Below are 20,004 nucleotides of genomic sequence, written 5' to 3'. Positions count from 1 at the left end.
AACAAACATGTTCATTCTACATTGCCAGGTTTATTGTTCGTTAATATTTATAAAATGTTTTTTTTTTAATCTACTTAATTTTTTTTACTGTAAACATTGTTTATTGGTAAAAAAATAATTAAATTTCGGGAAAGTTATTTGATTCCTGTTAGGGTGAACTTATTGAATTATTTTTATATTTAAATAAATAATGATTCTGTATTATAGCATGCCGTGGTATATTACGAGCAAGATGGAGACGAGATGTACCAGTTTCGAGCGCAAGCGGATATTGTGACAGTTCCAGACCATGAAATCTTACAGGTAATATACATTATTGTCATCGTTCCCTTCGGTTGCCAGTCCGAGGACTAGGATATATTGTCTTATTGAAAGTCAACCGTGTCAGAATCGAACCCAGGCCTTTTGCATGGTAGGCAAACGCGCTGACCATTATGGCTACGAAGCATACAAAATTATCCTATACAATGACTAAGTATACAATGTCTAAGTATTAATATATTCTGTTGAAAATGTAAATATTGTCTTCCTAGTTTGAATTTGAATTTGGAGACAATGATTTCATAAATAAGTTTTTGTAGATTGGCAATTATTACTGTCAAAATATACAAAGATATGTTTCCATAAACATCGGCAGTTAAGCAGCTATCTGCTTTCTATTCATTAATCTCTAACTTATGTTTACAGGCTACATTACGTGATGGGTTAAACAGCCCGTAAAGTAATGCAGACTACAATAGGGAAATATCACTTTTTTTTTACATTTTCAAAGTAATAAAGGTCTATGAAAAAAACATTTTTTTTTGCTAATTATAAAAAGCATAAAAAATACTTTTAAATTTGTAATTTTGAATTCCCGCAAAAACGGTCAATCCATTGGCCACGCCCCTAATACGTCACGGTTCATGTTTATTTGTTCCCGGCCATTGAAACTTGTTAAGAACATTGTCGTGAATCTTTACAACACAACAACCAAGGCAAACACGTCGCGTTTTTCTTAAATTAAGTACTTTTATTAAATTTCTTTTTACGTTTATGTATGCAAACATTTCTCCATAGTATCCATATTGATTTTGAAAATATAATTTATTATTCTAAATCCATTTAATATATTTTTATCGGTATTCCTAGTATGTGATATTTCCCTATTGTCAAATAAATAAATATATATATTTTTTAAAAAGTTTACAACTTACATTTTTATTGATTTTTTAAATGTAAATAATAACATAGTTTTATAAATAGAGACAAATGATAAAGTACGTATTTCTATTTTTTATTATTTTAGTAACATTATTATTATTATTTTTAATATACAGTGAAATCTATCGTTTTTAAAGGGACTTATTGAATTAAACTATGAGTGCGGGAAAACAATGAATAAGAGGTCAATACACAAGGAGATAAGATCGGGTAAAGATACCGCCCTGGCAATCTGCATTACCATTGGCAGGTTAAAATTCTAAAAAAGATGCAAGTTTCAGGTGTAAATAAATGTATTAAAATAAAATGAGTAAGCAGAACAAAACAAAAAAAAAAAAAAAAGTTTATTGCATTGGAAATAATCTTTCATCGACGTTTGTTTTTTTACTGTTTTATTTTCCCGTAAGTCAACATATTTTCGGCTTTGCAAATAATACTTTTTTCGGCATCAGTTATTGAATGTGAGTAGTAGAATGCTTTTAATCTTTCGAAGACAGTGCATGCTTCTGAAAATGAAGGTACAGGCGGCGGCTCCTCTTCATTAATATCGGCCTCTTCAGCTCTCTCCTTCAACCTTGCGTCACACAAGCTTTCGATAGTTTCTATCCCACAAGTTGGGATATTGTCGTCAAATGTAACAAAATTGTTAAAATTCGTCTGTGTGTCAAGTCTTAGCCAATCATCTTCAGAAACCTTAACTTGTTCTTATTGTCATTATATTTCTCTTTCGAACGTTCTGCGCATTAGAACATACACAAAATATTTCAATATGTCAAATACGCATCGTAATTCAAACGATGAATGCGGTAAAATAGTGGATAGAGAAACGATCGATGCGATCAATTTTTGTACATTTAATATGAAATTATTTCGGAGTTGGAAGAAATAAACGACACATCCGGGAAAACGATTATTCGAGGAACGATAGATAGAGGTTTCACTGTATATATAAAACATTTGTGTCCTCACTGGAGTAACCCCAATGACTTTTTTAACTGCTCTGGCAGTAAAAAAAAATTCTAGTATGGAAATAATCTTTACATATAAATTTGATTATGCATACGATAATATGTACAAAATATCAAACAAATATGAAACAGTATTTTGAGTTCGTCCAAATGTTTGTAGATAAGCACTCTATTTTACCCCCTAGGAAATTATCAAGATCAGCATATTAAAACAGGGGTGGAGAACATTTTGGATAAGAAAATTTGAAAGTCTAGGCATTTACAGGGCTTATGACCTCTCATTTGCTGGTTTAATTGGTCACTTTACACATGTGTAGCATTTACCATTTTGTTAGAGTTGAAACCTTTATTGATGTGGGTGAGATTCATCTGACTGAATTATTTCACCTGCTAGGCAACGCCTGAAAACACTTCGCAAAAATCAACAGATGGATGATTTAAAGAAATATGGATGTTCAAATATAGGCAAAATGGTGAATGTTACACAGTGTGTAAAGTAGCCACTTAAACCAGCCAATTACATGTCATATGCCCTATAAATGCCTAGACTTCGATATTTCCTTCTCTTAAATGTTTTCCATCTCTCTTGTAATAATATTAATTTCAGTAACTCCCTAAGTCAATAAAAAAAAAAAAAAAAAATCATAGTCATTATTCAATTAAATACACACATTATTACAATATTAATACATTGTAAAAAGAAAACAAAGTATTAAAACATTATTTTTTTATATTTTTTTTTTATTATATTGAAAACATATTATACATAATTATATACAATATTCCCAAGGAGTTTTTTTAAAAAAAACTCATTTAGGGACATACAGATAATAATTTTTTTAGAGACGTTTTAAAATTTTAAACTATAATATTATTTAACAAAAGCAGAAAAATTAAAATTATGATATACTACAAATTAAAAAGGGTATGAAAAATACTTGAAAATAACAGAATAAACAGAATACTAGGCATGGAAATAAATTCAAAATAATGTTTACATTATGCAATCTGAGAAAGAAAATTGAAAAAGTTTAAAAATTACATGGATGTATATATACATACTGAACTAGTACAAAATAAAATCATTTTTTTTAATTAACAAAATATGCGCACACCCAATACAGGTTAATTTTTTTTATCAAAAACGTTGAAAAAATTGAAATTATGTATACAAGCCAAAAAAAGTATATAAAAAGAAAAAAACACAAATAACATTTAAATAGTATTAAAAATTACATAGACAAGCAAAAACGGTGAAATATTAAAAGGTATATGTTCAAGATGCGCATTCTCTATAAACTAACATTATTTATTCAAAGTACTTCTGGAAAAAATAATTCTTCAATTCGCACGTCCTGTTTCTATATTTTGAAATAGGTACTTTAAATTTTTGTGGCAATTTATTAAATTCCTTGAAACCTATGTATTGTAAAGATCTAGTACCAAACTTCGTAGACTTCACAGATCCAATATATATATTGTTTTTTGATCGAGTACTGTACCGATGGATGTCTCCAATGAAAGCTGGCTTTATGTTACTGTGCATTGAGTCGAGAGTAGTATTAATGATAGTGTCAGTTATCTCGAAATAGGAAAGCATGCTAAAAGGCATGATTTTTGTTTCAAAATAAATGTCCCTTACATGAGTATCATACGGTAGGTGAAACACATTTCTGATCGCTCTATTTTGAATAATCTGCACCTCAGAAATTTTGCTCTTAGTTGCAAAACCCCAAACACAGCATAGGTATGATAAATGCGAATGGACCATAGAAAAATAGATTGCTCGAAGCAGCGAAACTGGAAGCATTCTCTGAAATCTGTACAGTATTCCAGCTACAGGGACAATCTTTCCTTTCACGCGCTCAACATGTTCATTCCAAGTAAGCTGCGAGTCCACTAACAGTCCCAAGTACTTAGTGCTATTTTTTTTCTCCAGACGATCAACACATATTTTGTCCTGATAAACTATTAAATAATAGTTTGTCATTGGGTGCTCAGACATTAGTTTTGATTAAGAATCAAATAAAAGAGTACAGACATAATACTGTATATATATAAAATAATGAACATAAATATTCTTTTGTTTTTTATGCTTTGAAAAATTAAAAATATTATTAAAAAGATGGAAAAGAAAAAAACTCAACAAAACCTGATATAATGGTTTAAAATATATTTTTTTAAAGTAGGAAAATAGTGAAAAATAATACAATTAAAATTAAAGAATAGCCATTTACTTGAATATATTTTAAACATATAAATACAGTCAAACTCGGTTATAACGATCACGGAAATAACGAGATCTCGGATGCAACGAGGAAACTATAGTTGACATTTTAGTTCATGGTTTTCTCCATACAATTATTCACTGTTATAACGAGCTACTTCTCGGACATACCTTCATCTTCAATTGTTAAAAACATCATTCTCGAAATAAGAACCTAAGTCATAAAATCCAAACGTCGGCTAACGTAAAGGATAAATACCGCCGGGCGTTGGGATCGGATTATGTTTATGATAGCTATGTAAGTGTCTAGGTACCTAATTAAATTTTTCGCCGATAATATTGAAAAATGAACACACATAGTTTTTAAAAAACCCAAGCTTTGTGAACTTAGTAATTGCCGGTTCCGCACATTGTTACAATTTACAGCTGCTCTTGTAGTTCATAAATGACATGCTAGTTTCGGGGGTTTTTTTAGATTTTTCAATGTTCTATGCTTATTTCAATACACAATAAACATTACAAGTGGGTGATGTCAAATGAGTTCTAGACCAGATCAGTTAAAACCTAACCCCTGAATTATAAACATGTCTATTAACAAGAGGAAGTGTCTCTCGATTCGTGAAATCGAATGTGGCGCGAAAAATGTGGAAGTGTTTACAAAGTTTTCTCTATCTTCATCCACAGTGTCAACATTGTGGAAAAATAAAGATGTTTATTTGTCTGCATTTGAAAAAAATATCACAGACACAAAAAAATTTAGAAAGTGCGATCGTACTAATGTCGATAAAGCATTGCTCCAATGGTTTTGTATCCAAAGAAACGCGGGATTTTCCATCGATGGACCAACATTGAAGGCTCAAATGGAAAAGTTCGCAAAATAATTTGGAAACAACGATTTTAAATGTAATAATGATAGGTATGTTTGTAAGCATTTATTATAATTTTCCCTAACATTTAAAAAAAAAAATCTGTATGAATTATATGTACATATATGTATTTACTTGTTTACTTAGTGACAATGTGCAATAGTGATTGTTTGGAAAAAACCTTTCTCTGTTATAACGAGCAAATTCAATCGGTTCCATCTTCCCCGTAATAAAAAATTAAAAGTACCTATTAAAATTAAGAATTAAAAAATGTAAAAGAAAATAAAAATATAATAAACTAAAATGTGTGGTGACCCTAAATAGTAAAGTTGTCACTCCACAGTGGGTAGTCAGTTAGTCTTCAGTAAACAGTAAACAGACAAGTAAGACAGTAACAGTTAGTAGTCACACAGTACTCACAGGCAGTGGTTAGTGATCGGATGTACTCTCCTAATCTGTTTATTGCCTACCTACTTTGTTTCCTGGGGCGGTGATAAAAACTAAGTCAATTAGTCTCAGTTGACCCGAGTATCTTAGTGCACTTTGTGGAGTTGAACGGCCGCCGAGTCACCCTCCTCCCCTTGCTGCGCTGACCTTATTCTCCCTCCGGTGATGTGCGCTCTCAACATGGCCTTAAATACTTCGGCTATCGTTGAAATTAATCTACAGAAATATGTCATGTGCCATTGTGATTTTATTCACGATTTTTTGGAACTGGAAGTGATTTGAATCGTCAGTGTTACGTGTTATGTTCAAATTTTAATCAAAGTTCCCAATAAATTTATTTTGAGTTTTTAATAAAATATATTCAAATCGCTTGCGACAACTCAAAACAAATAATGATCTCATGAAATAATAAAAACCAGACATGCATTTTCTAAATGTTAATTAATCGCCCTCGAAGAACTTTAGGAATATTCTTGACAACATCCGATTAATTCGGCACATTTCTGTTATTACAACTTTAAAAATCGTGTGACAACATATATAATATAATTGATTTTATTGGGGATGGTTTATCACTATTATCGAACAACGGTTTCTGTAATAATAATTAAAGTTGTATATTATCGGGGAATCTAATGGTTTGTATTTACAAAATGGACGGTCTGCGGTGTAAATTGTGCGAGCGACGCAGTCTGGCGACGATTATAAAGTCGCTGATGAAGCGCTTGATGTTGTGCCTGCGTCCGCAGGAGAACCTCGCGGAGGGGAAGCATCACAAGCTGGCGCGATCGCTGCGCAGCGGACTGTCGGATCGCGACGCAAAGCCCAATGCGAGCGTGCGCGATGCGCTGCATGCCCTCGTAGCCTACCCTCCCACGCAGGCGCTGGGCGGTGAGGAGCAAGACCTGCTGTGGAAGTTCCGCTTCTACCTGAGCAGCCAGAAGCGAGCCCTCACCAAGTTCCTCAAGTGCGTCAACTGGACCTCCAACGGTATGTAACCTTGTTTGATTATTAAATTCAGTAGCCGTCAGTCTAAAAGCGATTGATAGTGAAAAAACGACGATAGTAATTAGGTAGAGATATTGTGTCCCTATAAAAAACAGTCAGCAACAAAAGTGCCCCAGTATGTTAGTCAAATAAGGTTTACTTTATTCTATCGACTTCAGTCAAATTGGCAGTGAAATATTCTAAAAAATAAGAAAGTTGTGATACATAATGTATTCATACAAGTGGATCCTATAAGAAAAAACTTGCTGCGAACGTGTTAAATCTTAGAACTTGAAATAACTTGTTCCTAAATTATTCAAAATTTTTGTATTGAATTATTTCTTGTTTTTTCTGTGATTAGTCAGAATTTTGTAATATAGAATACTGTTTTAACTTTTTTTTTTCATTTATGTGAACATTATTGAAATTCTTTAAACATTAATAACGAGTAATTTTGTTTCAACATAGAAATCTGTTTATTTAGGATACTGCGTACATATTTTGTCTTGTTATGTTATGTATACAACATTCCAGGTGAGGTCCGACAGGCCCTGTCCATGATGGCGCAGTGGGTCCCCATGGACGTGGAGGATGCTCTAGAGCTGCTGACCCCCAACTTCACTCACCCGGCTGTCAGAAGGTTCGGCTCCAGATACAAACTATTCCCCTTTTACATAAGACATTTATAATTTTACAGGAAAACTAAATTTATCTCTCTAAACATGAGCGTGAGCATCTTGCTCGGTTAGAGAAGTAGCAACTCTCAACATTTTTTTTATTACGATTATTTGCAGTAAATACCTACATGACTCTTTTCATATTTATATCCCTACTTGCTAGAAATAAAATCTATGTTCGGGACTTAGAGATAAGTTCTAAAGTAAAATAATTGACATGTAAAATTTGATTAAAATTATTGTTTGATAATTCTTGATGGAATTCAATTGTAATGATGTAATAACTTATATTTACATAAGTTACTAATTAAAAATACTTGGTACACTTCCACTTATTTTTTTCGACCAATTAGCGCTTTCACCCTCAGACTGGCATCTTCAGACTGGTGTCTCAATATCACTAGAGAGAAGTCAGAGACTTTGCGCCCAAAATTTAAAACCTTATACCTCGTGATTTAAAATGAAAACAAATGAACAGAAATTCTAATTATTTGTTAAAAAATGGCTTCTGGATTTGGGCCCCGAGAACTGCCTCGAGATTATCATCCCACCAAAACAGTAGTCTATTTGAACTCAGAATTATTGTTGCGTGTCTGCTATTTATAATTTATTTTTATATCCATACAGTGTTTTGATTATCATATCAAACATTATATGTATATGGGTATTTGTGCGGATGTTGGCAGCCGGCCGGTGTAGAGGAGTCAAATAGCCCGCGACGGTGGCATCCTTTTCGGCTCAATATCTGTACAGTACCTACGTGTATTATATTACGATTATGATTTTTTTGTAATTATTATTATTATTGATTTAACTTTTTATATGTGTACATCTATGAATACATTTATAATATTATAAATGAATGCCTCAACACGGGTTATGCCCAGTGAGGTGTTCATATAGAAAAGAAAAAAGAAAAAGTTTTATGTGAAATAAATAAAATAAAAAAATTATAATGTGGAGGGAATATGGAAAGAAAATCGTATCTAATATTATCAGACTGATGATTGGCCACTGTGTTGTGAATAAATATTTGTTTAAAATTAAGATCGTTAAAAAAAATAAAAACATGCACAATAAGTTTTTCTGGGTTATTATGCCGTGTGTTGTTCGTACTCTCTACCGACGTTTCGGATCGCGTTACAGCGTCCATCATCAGGGTTGATGTTGACATCAACCCTGATGATGGACGCTGTAACGCGATCCGAAACGTCAGTAGAGAGTACGAACGACACACGGCATAATAACCCAGAAAAACTTATTGTGCATCTTAACGGCCGTGAAAATCTAAGAAGTTTAAATTAAAAACAGTCCTCGGTGACTCGGTGTGAGTGCGGGCTTGACGAGGAATGCATAGACCACGCGTTGTTTGGATGCCCATTCAGGATACAGATCTTTTGTACACCGATTTAAACCTTTACCTTCCCTCAAATTCATCTCACGTCTTGTCAGTCTTATCCCCAAAAGTAGTTTTGAACTTGTCAAAATTTAACTGTTTCGAATGATATAAGTTTTTAAACAGAAATATATTTGTATTTATTTTTTATTTTTTTAAACGTTTAAAGCAGACCTTATGGCAAAAATCATCCTTGTTAGGTTGGGTTGCCTTAATTAATTAAAAAATATGTATACGGAAAGAATGGGAAATGTTACACAGTGCATAAAAGTAATTAGTCGACTCAGCTAATGACAAGTTAAAATCGCTATAAATGTCTTTTCTGTGTCCAGGCAGGTGTAGAATACAGTTCTGCTTGTGAAATAGAACCAAAACTACGGATAAGTGTTTTCGACTCGATGGCTTCTCTCAGGCAGAAGTGCAGAATAAGTAAATCCAGAGAAAAGTCCGCTGCGTTGTGTCCAGAGTAGAGAGTAGATGTGAAATATTGATTATAAGGTTTCGATGAAAGGGGGTTAATGATGATGAATGTCTAGTCTTCCATATTGCCTATTCCGTTGAGTCACCGTTTGGTATGTACGTAAGTAATGATTATTCTAGGTACGCTATATCCAGGCTAAAGCAGGCTCCCGACGAGGACCTGATGTTGTATCTCCTGCAGCTTGTTCAAGCCCTGAAATACGAAAACTTCGATGAGATTAAAGAAGGTAATTATTTCATTGTGTTGTCAACATGTTGACATAACTTGTAATCATAATTTACTTTGACATTGATAACAATGTCAAGTGATTACCCCGCATCCCCATAAATACTTGCATATCTCTTTTGAACTGAGATATAAAAGTATTTGACTTGTTTTCGTTTTAAAATGACAAAAGAAAAATCCAGAAAGTAATTTATATTTATATGTACACTTGTAATCACAGGTGTTTTGAGTTTCCTTCTATAATGCTAAATAATAAAATAATATATTTTAATTTATGGCGATGGTTTTTGTTAAAAACAAACATCCATATAGGTAGATAAAGTATCGTCGGAAAGTCTGGATTTAATAACATTGTTTTGTTTTTGAAATTATTTTTATACATATATTGTTTATAAGTAAGGGTTAAACTAGTTGTTCAAATTTATATTCTTGTTGTAGAACTATCTAAAATACATTACAATTTAGACGTTTCCTCAGATACTTTGTTATTTTATAATTTATAAAAAGAAAGCCAGCTTTACCCGCATGGACAACTCAATAGTTTGGTGACTATTTTCTTGACTTATTCTTCTTAGAGGTGGGGGTCAGTGCTATTCAAGCTCTCGACGTCTGTGCGACCTGTGAAGATCCATTGTGAAATTTTCTTGGCATAAATAATAATAAATTACGTTTGTAATTCAAAAACTTTTGAGTTTTTTTTTTGCCTATATTAATGTGTTAGCGTCGAAATGTTGTTTGTGTTAGTACGCACGCTGTCACATATACATAAACAAAGGCTATAAAATATTTAAATGTACTGTATTGTACTTTACTTGTAAAAAATGAGACTCTTATTCTATTTTAAATTTTTGTGTTCTAATTACAGCTTTAAATTTCGATAATTATATTTTTATTAGAAGTTAAATAAGAAAAAGAACTTGGTACAATGACGTTTAATAAATCAGCGCTTTATTCCTATATTAGCTACATCTAAATTATAGGAAATATTGCATTGTCCTCAACAGTTTGATAATTTAGATAGAAAATCATGATACACACTCAATTATTCATGCAAAAAAGTGATACATAATTACCTTTATAGACCTATCAGAAAAGAGACCATAGAAACTGTCAAAAAAAAATTTAATCTACCAAAAACATAACTAATTGTCTACTTATTCCATAAATTGAATTTTATTTACAAATGAGACGTTATACATCTTCCGTTTTTCACAGTGACAGTGCAATAAAGCATCTTTTCGTCACATGGCATATTTCTGTGCAGCGTCACATCTGATCACGATGAAAGTCTGTTAGAGAATAGAGGCACGAATTGAAATGACATTTTCTTCACTCTAGTAACATGTCCATTTAATTAAACGTCATTGACCTCATAACATTATGCATGTAATTTTTTTATGAGCATGATAAAGATGGATAATTTTTAGATGTTTAAAAAATCTAAAAGTTTTTTTTTACTAACTCACAGCAAAATTGTTTTTGGCTCTTCTGTAAAATTCGGTATTTGCGATTGATATATATGTATTTTGATAAAATCCCCTGAAGGGTATTTGATCATAAGACATTGTTAACCTAATTATTTGGAATTATTCTTTTTTGTAGTTGATATTCCATTTGTTTTAGTATTTCACTAAATTGGAATATCACTCCGTCACAATAGATCTACACGGGTCGCAGCGACGTCAGGAGCTTATTTAGCACTGAAATAAATATAGATTGTTTATTGTAATACAGACACTTTTTAATGTTTTTTATCATCCAATTAAAAGTCCCATGTATGTTTTTAGTTTACAAGAACTTGAACCCGACTTTAGATGCTTCACCATCAACTCTAGCGGAGTCCAAGTCTCCCGCCACCGCACAGTCTGTGAACGCCTCCCAGCAGCTAGACAGAAGTAACCTCAACACTAGCGTAAACGCAGTTGGTAAGTTGGAAACTTGTTCACTGTAATCTTTTGAAAAGTTAATTCATATTACAGTTAGTGATAATATATGTATTAATGTTGCATTTTCTTTTTTTTTTTGCCTTACTAGAACATTTTCAAATGAGTATGCTGATTATGTAGTTTAAAATCGTTTTCAGAGTCACCCCAGTCATTTGGAATAACTTCCCGATATAATGATACAAGTAACCCCAATCTACAGGACAGCCAATCGCTCAACAGTTTCAATGTTAGTCAATCTAATAACAACGCTGATACTAGCGATCTCTATTGGTGAGTTATATTATTATTATGGATAACTTATATAGCGCCATTTTTGTAATATAATACCTCAAGGGCGCTTTACATAGTAATTCTATAGATAAATAAATTTAATTGAAGCTTTTAAATTTGTAATTTAATTAAAATAATTTATTTTGTTCACATGCTACAGATTTATTCATATGACTTAGAGAACAAGTGGGTTTTAAATTTTTTCACAGCCTCGCACCTATGCTGGGAGAGCATTCCATGCCATAGAGCCTGCGACCGCAAATGCGCGTTCACTGAATTTAGTGCGCTTTTTGCGTAGAGGTATAATAACTTTTTACTCTTGCCATCTTATGATCTAAGCGTAAGACGCCTGTCAGCTAGTTCATCTGAAATGCATAGTTCCCTTAGATATTCCGGAGCAGAGTTGTGCAGTGATTTATACACAAGCCAACAGAGTTTGTATTCCACCCTCAGTGGAAATCGTAGCCAGTGCAATAATGTTACAAGTAAATAATTATGACAGTGATAAATACAAACAATTATTTGTTTCTAAATTCTCTTTTCTGATACGTCTATATAGGTAGATTTTAATATTTTTAAGTTCATTATGCTTCATATCAAAATATAAAATAAAAAAATTCCCTCCATATCCCACGGAGAAGCTTCTATTGTTCCAGAAAAGTATTTTCTAGGCTTTGTTGTGGATACATGACTGTTTATCTAGTTTCTTTTGTTTCCCTGCACATGTCAATTCTTGCTCCCGAGACTTAACTTTCTCGGGAATTAAGATACAAATGATAACGGTGATACAAATGAAAATCATACCGGCCGACGCTTCGTGGTGTAATGACTAAGACACTCGCCTCACACATAGAGGATTCTGGGTTTGATTCCCGGTGAGGTTGACAGAATGAATTTGATTTTTCTCAAGCCTGGGTGTTATGTACTGTAATTGGGCCTTCTGGCTTGTATGATACAAAAAACTTTATTTGCTTCAAAGAGAAATTAAATTTTCCATACTGTGTATTTAGGTGATAGAAGGCATTTCTTTTATTTTTTCTCTTGAACTAATCTAAGTATTCTGCTATGATGTACAGTGCTGGAATGAGCGACGGGCAGGACGTGAAGTGCAACCTCGCTTCCTTCCTCATAGAGCGAGCGTGCGGCAACTCTGCGCTAGCCAACTACCTGTACTGGTACCTCCTTATCGAGTGTGGAGACCAGGATACTCGCGTCAAGCAAGACGGTGTCGTGCGAGACATGTATCTCACCGTCATGAAGACATTCTCGCAGACTCTGGCTAAAGGTACAACATGTTATTCTGTGACACATTACAATGGGGAAGTTCAGTGGTTTTTAAAATATATTTTAATACCTTAATAGACTATCAAACTAAGCCAAAAATTATTTTAAAGTGTTTTTATGTTTCATAACAATATATCATCATTACTATGGTTTTTTAATGTTTTGTAATTTTGAAATTACTCCACCCGTGATGTCTCGAGTTGTCACCTGTGGATTGTGCCGGTATTTACAAAGAGAACCACGTACGTCTGAAAACACACCAAACACAGTAGTGTGTTTTCATACGTACGTGGTTCTTCTTCACTACACATAATTGATTGTTTTTTTTAAAACAGCTGTTGACCAGAACCTATGACGTTTTAAAGTAGTTAATTTTTATGAAAACATTTTTTTTTTTGTACATTTTTGAGGTACTTTGCCATACAATTAAATGTGTTATTTTTCCAGCGTGTAAGAAAACATTTTTTATATCTAATTTCCCGTAGTTAAAGTTAAATTAAAAAGTGTTAATCTTATTTCTGATGAATGAAGTTCATATCTTTCTCCCATTTTTAGGAAACCCAGAATTACAAAGAAGACGTTCATTCCTCACCAGGCAGCAAATATTTATAGACAAACTCGTTAAACTAGTTAAATCTGTAACGGGCGAAAGTATAAACCGAAATAAAAAAGCGGAACGGCTGCAGCAACTTCTGGCTGATCCGGAGATGTTTAAATTTAACTTCGCTAACTTCGAACCGATTCCTTTCCCGCTGGACCCGAATGTGCTAATAAAGGGAATCGTAGCGAAAAAGGCGAGTTTATTCAAATCCGCCTTGATGCCTTCTAAATTAACATTTATAACTGTGGACGGCAGTGAATACGAAGCCATTTTCAAGCACGGAGATGATTTACGACAAGATCAACTCGTTCTACAAATGATTACTCTCATGGACAAACTTTTGCGGAGGGAGAATTTAGATCTGAAGCTGACGCCTTACCGAGTGTTGGCGACAAGTTCTAAACACGGATTCCTGCAGTTCATAGAGTCGGTCACGGTAGCGGAAGCCCTCGCTGTGGAAGGAAGTATACACAATTTCTTCCGGAAACATCATCCATCGGAGACATCGCCTTATGGAATCATGCCAGAGACAATGGATACCTACATCAAAAGTTGTGCGGGATATTGCATCATTACATACATCTTAGGTAGGCAATTTTAATTTATTTTAGAAACGAGTAAACGGGCAATATTTTTTTTATAAACACCCAGTAGTTGCATATAGTACTTACATAATAGGAATTTATCCACTCTAAACTTTTTCTCTGTAGTGTGAAAGATTTGAAAATATATGAATATATATAGAAAAGACTCCCGAAGATAATTATTTTAAATAACGAATTGAGAAAATCAGCAAAAAGATGACACAATCTTATTTAAGCATTGTGGGGTACTTCCGGTGAAGCAACGATACCACTTAAAGTTGATAATGAAGTACTTTGATGAGGAAAAAACCGTTTTGTTTTTTTTTTTGTGGTGATTTTCTGTTTTTTAATACAAAACGCGCCGACAAATTTTTATTTATCATTAGTTATATTTTGTTTACTATAGTATATCAATTTATATTAGGTGACTCGTCCTGCAAACACGAAAATGAAAGAGCCGTAGCTGCCAACATCGCAGGTAGTCATCGGCAACGTTTTATAGACCAGATCAGAATTGTCTATGGACATGGAATATTTATTGTTTATTCTTCAGGATATCAATGTGTAGTGTGTTTGTTTTCTCAGGGGTAGGAGATCGTCACCTGGACAACCTTCTGCTGACGACGTCCGGTGCGCTGTTTCACATCGACTTTGGCTACATCCTCGGGCGCGACCCCAAGCCCATGCCTCCTCCCATGAAGCTCAGTCGCGAGATGGTGGAGGCCATGGGGGGCGCAGCCTCCGAACACTTCCAGGAGTTCCGAAAGCAGTGCTACACGGCCTTCTTCCACCTACGAAGGTAAAGTCTAGGGGTAATCGTTTTACTGGAATGTATCTTGTTTTGTACGGGCGGTTTCAAAGAGTTTGTGCACGGTAATAGAATTCCACCTCGTTAAAAGTAACGAAATGGAGATAACATCTAGTTAAGAAATAAATAAGTGAAATAATTCAATCAGATGAATCCCACCCGCATCAATAAAGGTTTCAGCTCTTTAACTTCGCAAACATCGACAGATGGAAGAATCGAAGGAATTGTTACAGTGTGTAAAATGGCCACTTGAACCAGCCAATGACAGGCCGTAAGCCCTGTAAATAAAATAGGCTGTAGTCATAATATTAATCTGTTTTAAATAAATCCGCACACCACTATATAATGTTTCTACTGGAACCGTAAGATATCACATACAAAGAACTGGAAAAGGGAAATTATTTAAATATATTTATTGTTTGTTGAAATTTTCGGAGATTTAATATGTGACTTAATTCTGGTTCTAGACACGCTAACCTCATGCTGAACTTGTTTTCTCTTATGGTGGATGCCACAGTACCCGATATTGCTCTCGAACCGGATAAAGCTGTGAAGAAAGTACAAGACAGACTCCGGTGGGTATTCTTTACTTAAAAGACCATACTTTTAAATCCAGTATAAAGTTGTACCAGCGGAAAGTCATAGAACAGAACAAATGGCGTTGTACTCGGTACAGAACCGGAATAGGGAATTTAGTCATGAAGCCTGTTTCTATTTACCCTGTCTGACGGAAAATTATTCAAAATCTAAAGAAGAAAGACTGCCACAACACTATTGTAATCTGTCTAAAGTACCTTTCTTATATATTGTCTGAACTGTAATGAATATGCCTCATATAATATAATATATATATTATTTATTTATTTATAGATATATTTAATTTATCATCGCCCAACTACAAAAACAAAGTTACTAATAATATTCTTGGCAAAGGGGGGAAATCAAATTATTTCTCTTTCTAGATCTATTGAGACTGAGTTAATATAGTCATATTTGTGTAATAGAGTTGGTTATCTTATTGGCCATCATTTTGTCTAAAACCGCTAAAATATGTATGTTTTTGTTTATATATGTACATGTATTAATATCTCATATTGTATTATTATTTTATAAACACTTTCGATAATATGTTATGCAAATGGCAGAACTACCGTGTACAAATAAGTAATGCACTGTCCTGTAAAGAGAATGATTTAGTTTGCACAGAATATTATTTTTATCTATTCTCCCAGGTTGGATTTGGGAGATGAAGAAGCCGTTCACTATCTGCAGAACCTTCTGGATGTGTCAGTCAGCGCCGTGATGCCGGCCCTCGTGGAACAGTTCCACAAGTTCACTCAATACCTCCGCAAGTAATGTGTCACACTCACATTTACCCGCACTACCGACGCTGACCCTTCTGTTCTCGTAATGGAAACCAAACATCATTGTAAATAAATCATTGTTTATTTAAATTTTAATACATTTTGTTACATAATTGTTGTTTTATTTTTTGATCACATACCTTTTTCATGTTTAATTACTATATTATTACTTCGTAGAAAAATACACTATGGAAAATCTATTGTAACAATAGCAAAAAAAATAAAATGGTTTTTAAAACAAATAAACATCAAAAAATATCTCACTGTATGGTGGAGATATTAATGTATCTTATTTTGTCAACTGTGCTAACCATAGTATTATGATTGCACTACAGCGTCTAACATCGGTGTTGGTGGCACACCGAATCTAGTAATTATAGAAATTTGGACAAACTCAAAATATTGTTAATTAAATCAACTTGTCAAAAAAGAAATATAAAAATTGACAAAAACCATTTACAATAGTTTACTAGAAATGGGAAAGATTCAAAAGAAAGGAAGATAGGTCCTACTTAACCTAAGCCAAAAAAACAAAGATGGCCGTATCGAAGCGTACCTTAACCTCCACAACAAACGTCAAAATAAGTATTTTCTGTGTAATCCTAAACACAAACATTGCCGGGTTGCTCCTGGCGAGCTATCCCCACTGCGGCCAAAACGAAACATACCCGGCGGGGCTGAAAGGCGTGTTGTATTATAAGCTGATCGAACCAAACCAAACAGTTACTGAATATGGCTAAAATGGTCAACTATTCGATTTGAGCTATGCGATCAAAGAGAAATGGTCATTTACAGGCCGTGGAAGACGGCCAGTCGAATTGTTCCACGATAATGCTAAGCCACACATTAGTTTGTTGGTGAAGGACACGGTGCCGTAGCTTAGCTGGGCATCTGGTCTATAGCCCTGACCTTGTCCCTTCCGACTATCACTTGTTCAGATCGATGCAAAGTGCGTTGACAGGTACGCACTTCCAATTGAAGAGATATGAAAACGGGTCGATGATTCCATTGCGTCAAAACCGCCACCTTTCTTTTCGCATGCAATTAATATGCTCCTTGATAAATGGCGCAGTTATAGATAACAATGAAACTATTTTGAAAATGAAATAATTAATAGTTTTTAAGCAACTAAATTTTGCAAAATATATTGGAAAATTCATTACTTCACCTAATAATATTGTTTATGTTTTGTTATAATTCACCTGTAAATTATTTTATGGAAATGGAATGAAAAAGATAAATGCAAAGTAGAAAAAAGGTAATCCGCCTTTGTAAACGATCACAATGGTAATTGGTAATCTTACATAGTGGCGTGCACTAAATGTTCTCCAGTAATGAGTGTGTCCCCGGCCAGCACTATGTGGGCCCCCGTCAGTCTCTCCAATAGGTGGCTCGCTGCTACTTCCGCCTGCGTCACTCCGCCGACTACGTACACCAGCAGAGATCTCGGCCGCAGAGGCATCAGAGAGAAATTAACACTATCACTTTTTAGTAAATTTGCCGCCATCTTGAGGTCCTTACATCCGATATCTAAATCGTTCACGACGGCGGAACTGTCCATATTAATTTGCGATAATTTCTCTCCCAAGTCATCTACACTCTTACAGCTGTCAAATATAGCTCCTCCGACCTTTATGTCATTCGCTAGGCTAAGTCTCGTTAGGAGTTCATTAGTATTTTCCGAAGTAAGAATAATTTTCGATAAAGCCGCGATAAGAGGTATATAGGACCCACTAAAAACGTAACTCGGACACGTCGGATCGTTCATTTTAATGTCTTCATTATCACTCGGTAACTGTTTCAGCTTATTGGCTCCTGTCTGGAAATTATTTTGCCACCTTGGCAATCTTTCGCTTATGGTCGCTAGGTTGGGAATGCCGAGTTGCAGTTTACCGCTCGAGGGAGGTAATACTAATCCCGCAGAGCACAGGTTTTGGAAAATGTACAGGAAGTTGTATCCGAATGCGTGCAAATACTTAGTAATGAGGCTGTTATATTCTTCGCTCGAGATTCCTTGCGTCAAAGTCAATAGACACAGTAATCTCAAGGATGTATACATGTTAGAATCAGTACACACATTTGTTTCGACGTAAGTAAAGTTAGATTTTTTATTTCTATTGTAAAGCATCGATCGTTCTGTGATTTGAATATCTTCAAACCGGTCTCCCAAGGAAGCCACTATAGTTTCACAAGCCGACACGTGATTGGCCAAACTTCTCTTGGTGGCGATTATCCGCTGCAATTTAGTGGAGACATACTGCTTCATCTGCGTTATTCCGAGATCTCCGATACTACCTCCTTCCGTATTCAAAGCTTTCACCTTAGCATTGAGTATCGAGAAAACCGTAGAAAAGTGTCGGTATCTGATTTCGGAATACACAGCGTCGGACTCGCTGTCCAAGAGCATTACACTTTTGTTAGGAGCTTTGGAATCTTTGTTCGCCGGCTCTGTTTGAGGAGTACTCGGTTTCCGCTTGAATTTAACGTTATCCATGTCCAAGCTCAATTTGCCGCACTTCACGGGAAACACTTCGTGAAGGAGGCCGCTGTACGTGGCGGGAGTGAGGAGACTGGAAGCGTAATCCTGGTCCCGGTCCATAATGAGGAGCGCCCCGAAATCGCTTTCCGATTTTGACAAATTATCTCTGTCGAACGTCTCGCTATATACATCGTACACCTCCACAATACTGCCGGATAGTTTTCCCGCTGTCACAAACAGATTCGGTTTCCTACAACTTGGAAGAGAGTCCACAGAGAGTTGGACACGCTGTTCAGAAGAGAGGTATCTTTATTGACAAACACAGACTTGAATAGGAAAGGAAATTCTAGGCTCAGAACATTTTCATCCATCAGAATAAGTTCCCACTGGAAGGATTTCAGATTGACGATTCCCGCGAGTCCCTCTTCCTCCAATAATGTCTCGTAGACACCGAACACCTTGGGGATAATGACGATGGAGATGTGTGTTGTCTCGTCTATGGCCTTTTGACTCAGGAGACCGTTGATTTGATCGAGGACATATTTAAAATCGATCAAGGAAGATGGAATCATGTAAACCCTATTTGCGTTTGTGGATGAGTATATTTTCGGATCCAATTTATAAATTTTATCTACTCCCCTTTGTCTGAAAAAAATGAATGATGATAATTAGACTCATAACCTTTCAACACGCGACATTTGAGATTGAGAAGGTTAAAATGAAAATAAAAAGCATATTGCACTAACCGCAGCCAAGAAGCCGCGCATATACGTTCCAGTGGTTCGATAAGAGTAGGTTCTATTATTAAATCCTTCTTGTCGCCGCAAGTCAACAAAATACTTTCGAGCTTTTTCTGAGATATGAGACATAGCGATGATATTTTCTTCTTTAAAGATATTTCCATTGTTTATCGTGGTTAAAAGCTGAACTGGTTAAACAAACATTAGCATATTTTTAAAAGAAGTCTACCGCTGTCAAAACGTCAGATGTGTTATGTCAATGAAACGTCAAAACTCAAAACAACAGTGTTGCCTACGACGTAACAAAATTTACTTATATTATTTTTGAAAAACAAAAAAAAAGTATTTACAGATGAAAAATTAACTATTTGACTTGAAAATGAGACAAGTTACACAATTTTGTGTCCTTGTTCATTTTATTTCATTTACTTTATTAAAACTGAGTAAAATA

The 20,004-nt window shown here is 34.6% G+C and overlaps 2 protein-coding genes across 3 annotated transcripts in view; one reads left to right on the top strand and one right to left on the bottom strand.

Moving 5' to 3' along the window:
* The window catches only part of Pi3K59F (phosphatidylinositol 3-kinase 59F), a 27,850-nt gene extending 11,403 nt beyond the window's left edge, over window positions 1-16,447 (top strand). For both annotated transcript variants that reach the window (XM_088240937.1, XM_088240938.1), the window contains 11 exons: window positions 208-303; window positions 6,461-6,701; window positions 7,233-7,338; window positions 9,372-9,478; window positions 11,265-11,402; window positions 11,561-11,693; window positions 12,770-12,978; window positions 13,533-14,165; window positions 14,748-14,961; window positions 15,438-15,545; window positions 16,203-16,447. In XM_088240937.1, coding sequence (XP_088097063.1) covers window positions 208-303; window positions 6,461-6,701; window positions 7,233-7,338; window positions 9,372-9,478; window positions 11,265-11,402; window positions 11,561-11,693; window positions 12,770-12,978; window positions 13,533-14,165; window positions 14,748-14,961; window positions 15,438-15,545; window positions 16,203-16,326 — 2,109 coding nt within the window. In that variant the 3' untranslated portion in view covers window positions 16,327-16,447. The remainder of the gene's footprint in view (window positions 1-207; window positions 304-6,460; window positions 6,702-7,232; window positions 7,339-9,371; window positions 9,479-11,264; window positions 11,403-11,560; window positions 11,694-12,769; window positions 12,979-13,532; window positions 14,166-14,747; window positions 14,962-15,437; window positions 15,546-16,202) is intronic.
* Vps33B (vacuolar protein sorting 33B) lies at window positions 16,398-19,807 on the bottom strand. Its single transcript, XM_088240939.1, is given in 3 exon segments — window positions 16,398-19,061; window positions 19,064-19,458; window positions 19,560-19,807. Coding segments are annotated over 3 exon segments (1,980 nt in total). The 5' UTR covers window positions 19,718-19,807; the 3' UTR covers window positions 16,398-17,634.
* Window positions 19,808-20,004: the final 197 nt, after the last annotated feature.

Source organism: Micrasema longulum, unplaced genomic scaffold (assembly GCF_059751315.1).
Source record: "Micrasema longulum isolate JH-2025_06_02 unplaced genomic scaffold, ASM5975131v1 h1tg002648l, whole genome shotgun sequence".
Lineage (NCBI taxonomy): Eukaryota > Metazoa > Arthropoda > Insecta > Trichoptera > Brachycentridae > Micrasema > Micrasema longulum.
The sequence above is the reverse complement of the archived record's forward strand: the minus strand, read 5'-3'. Positions and strand labels throughout refer to the sequence as shown.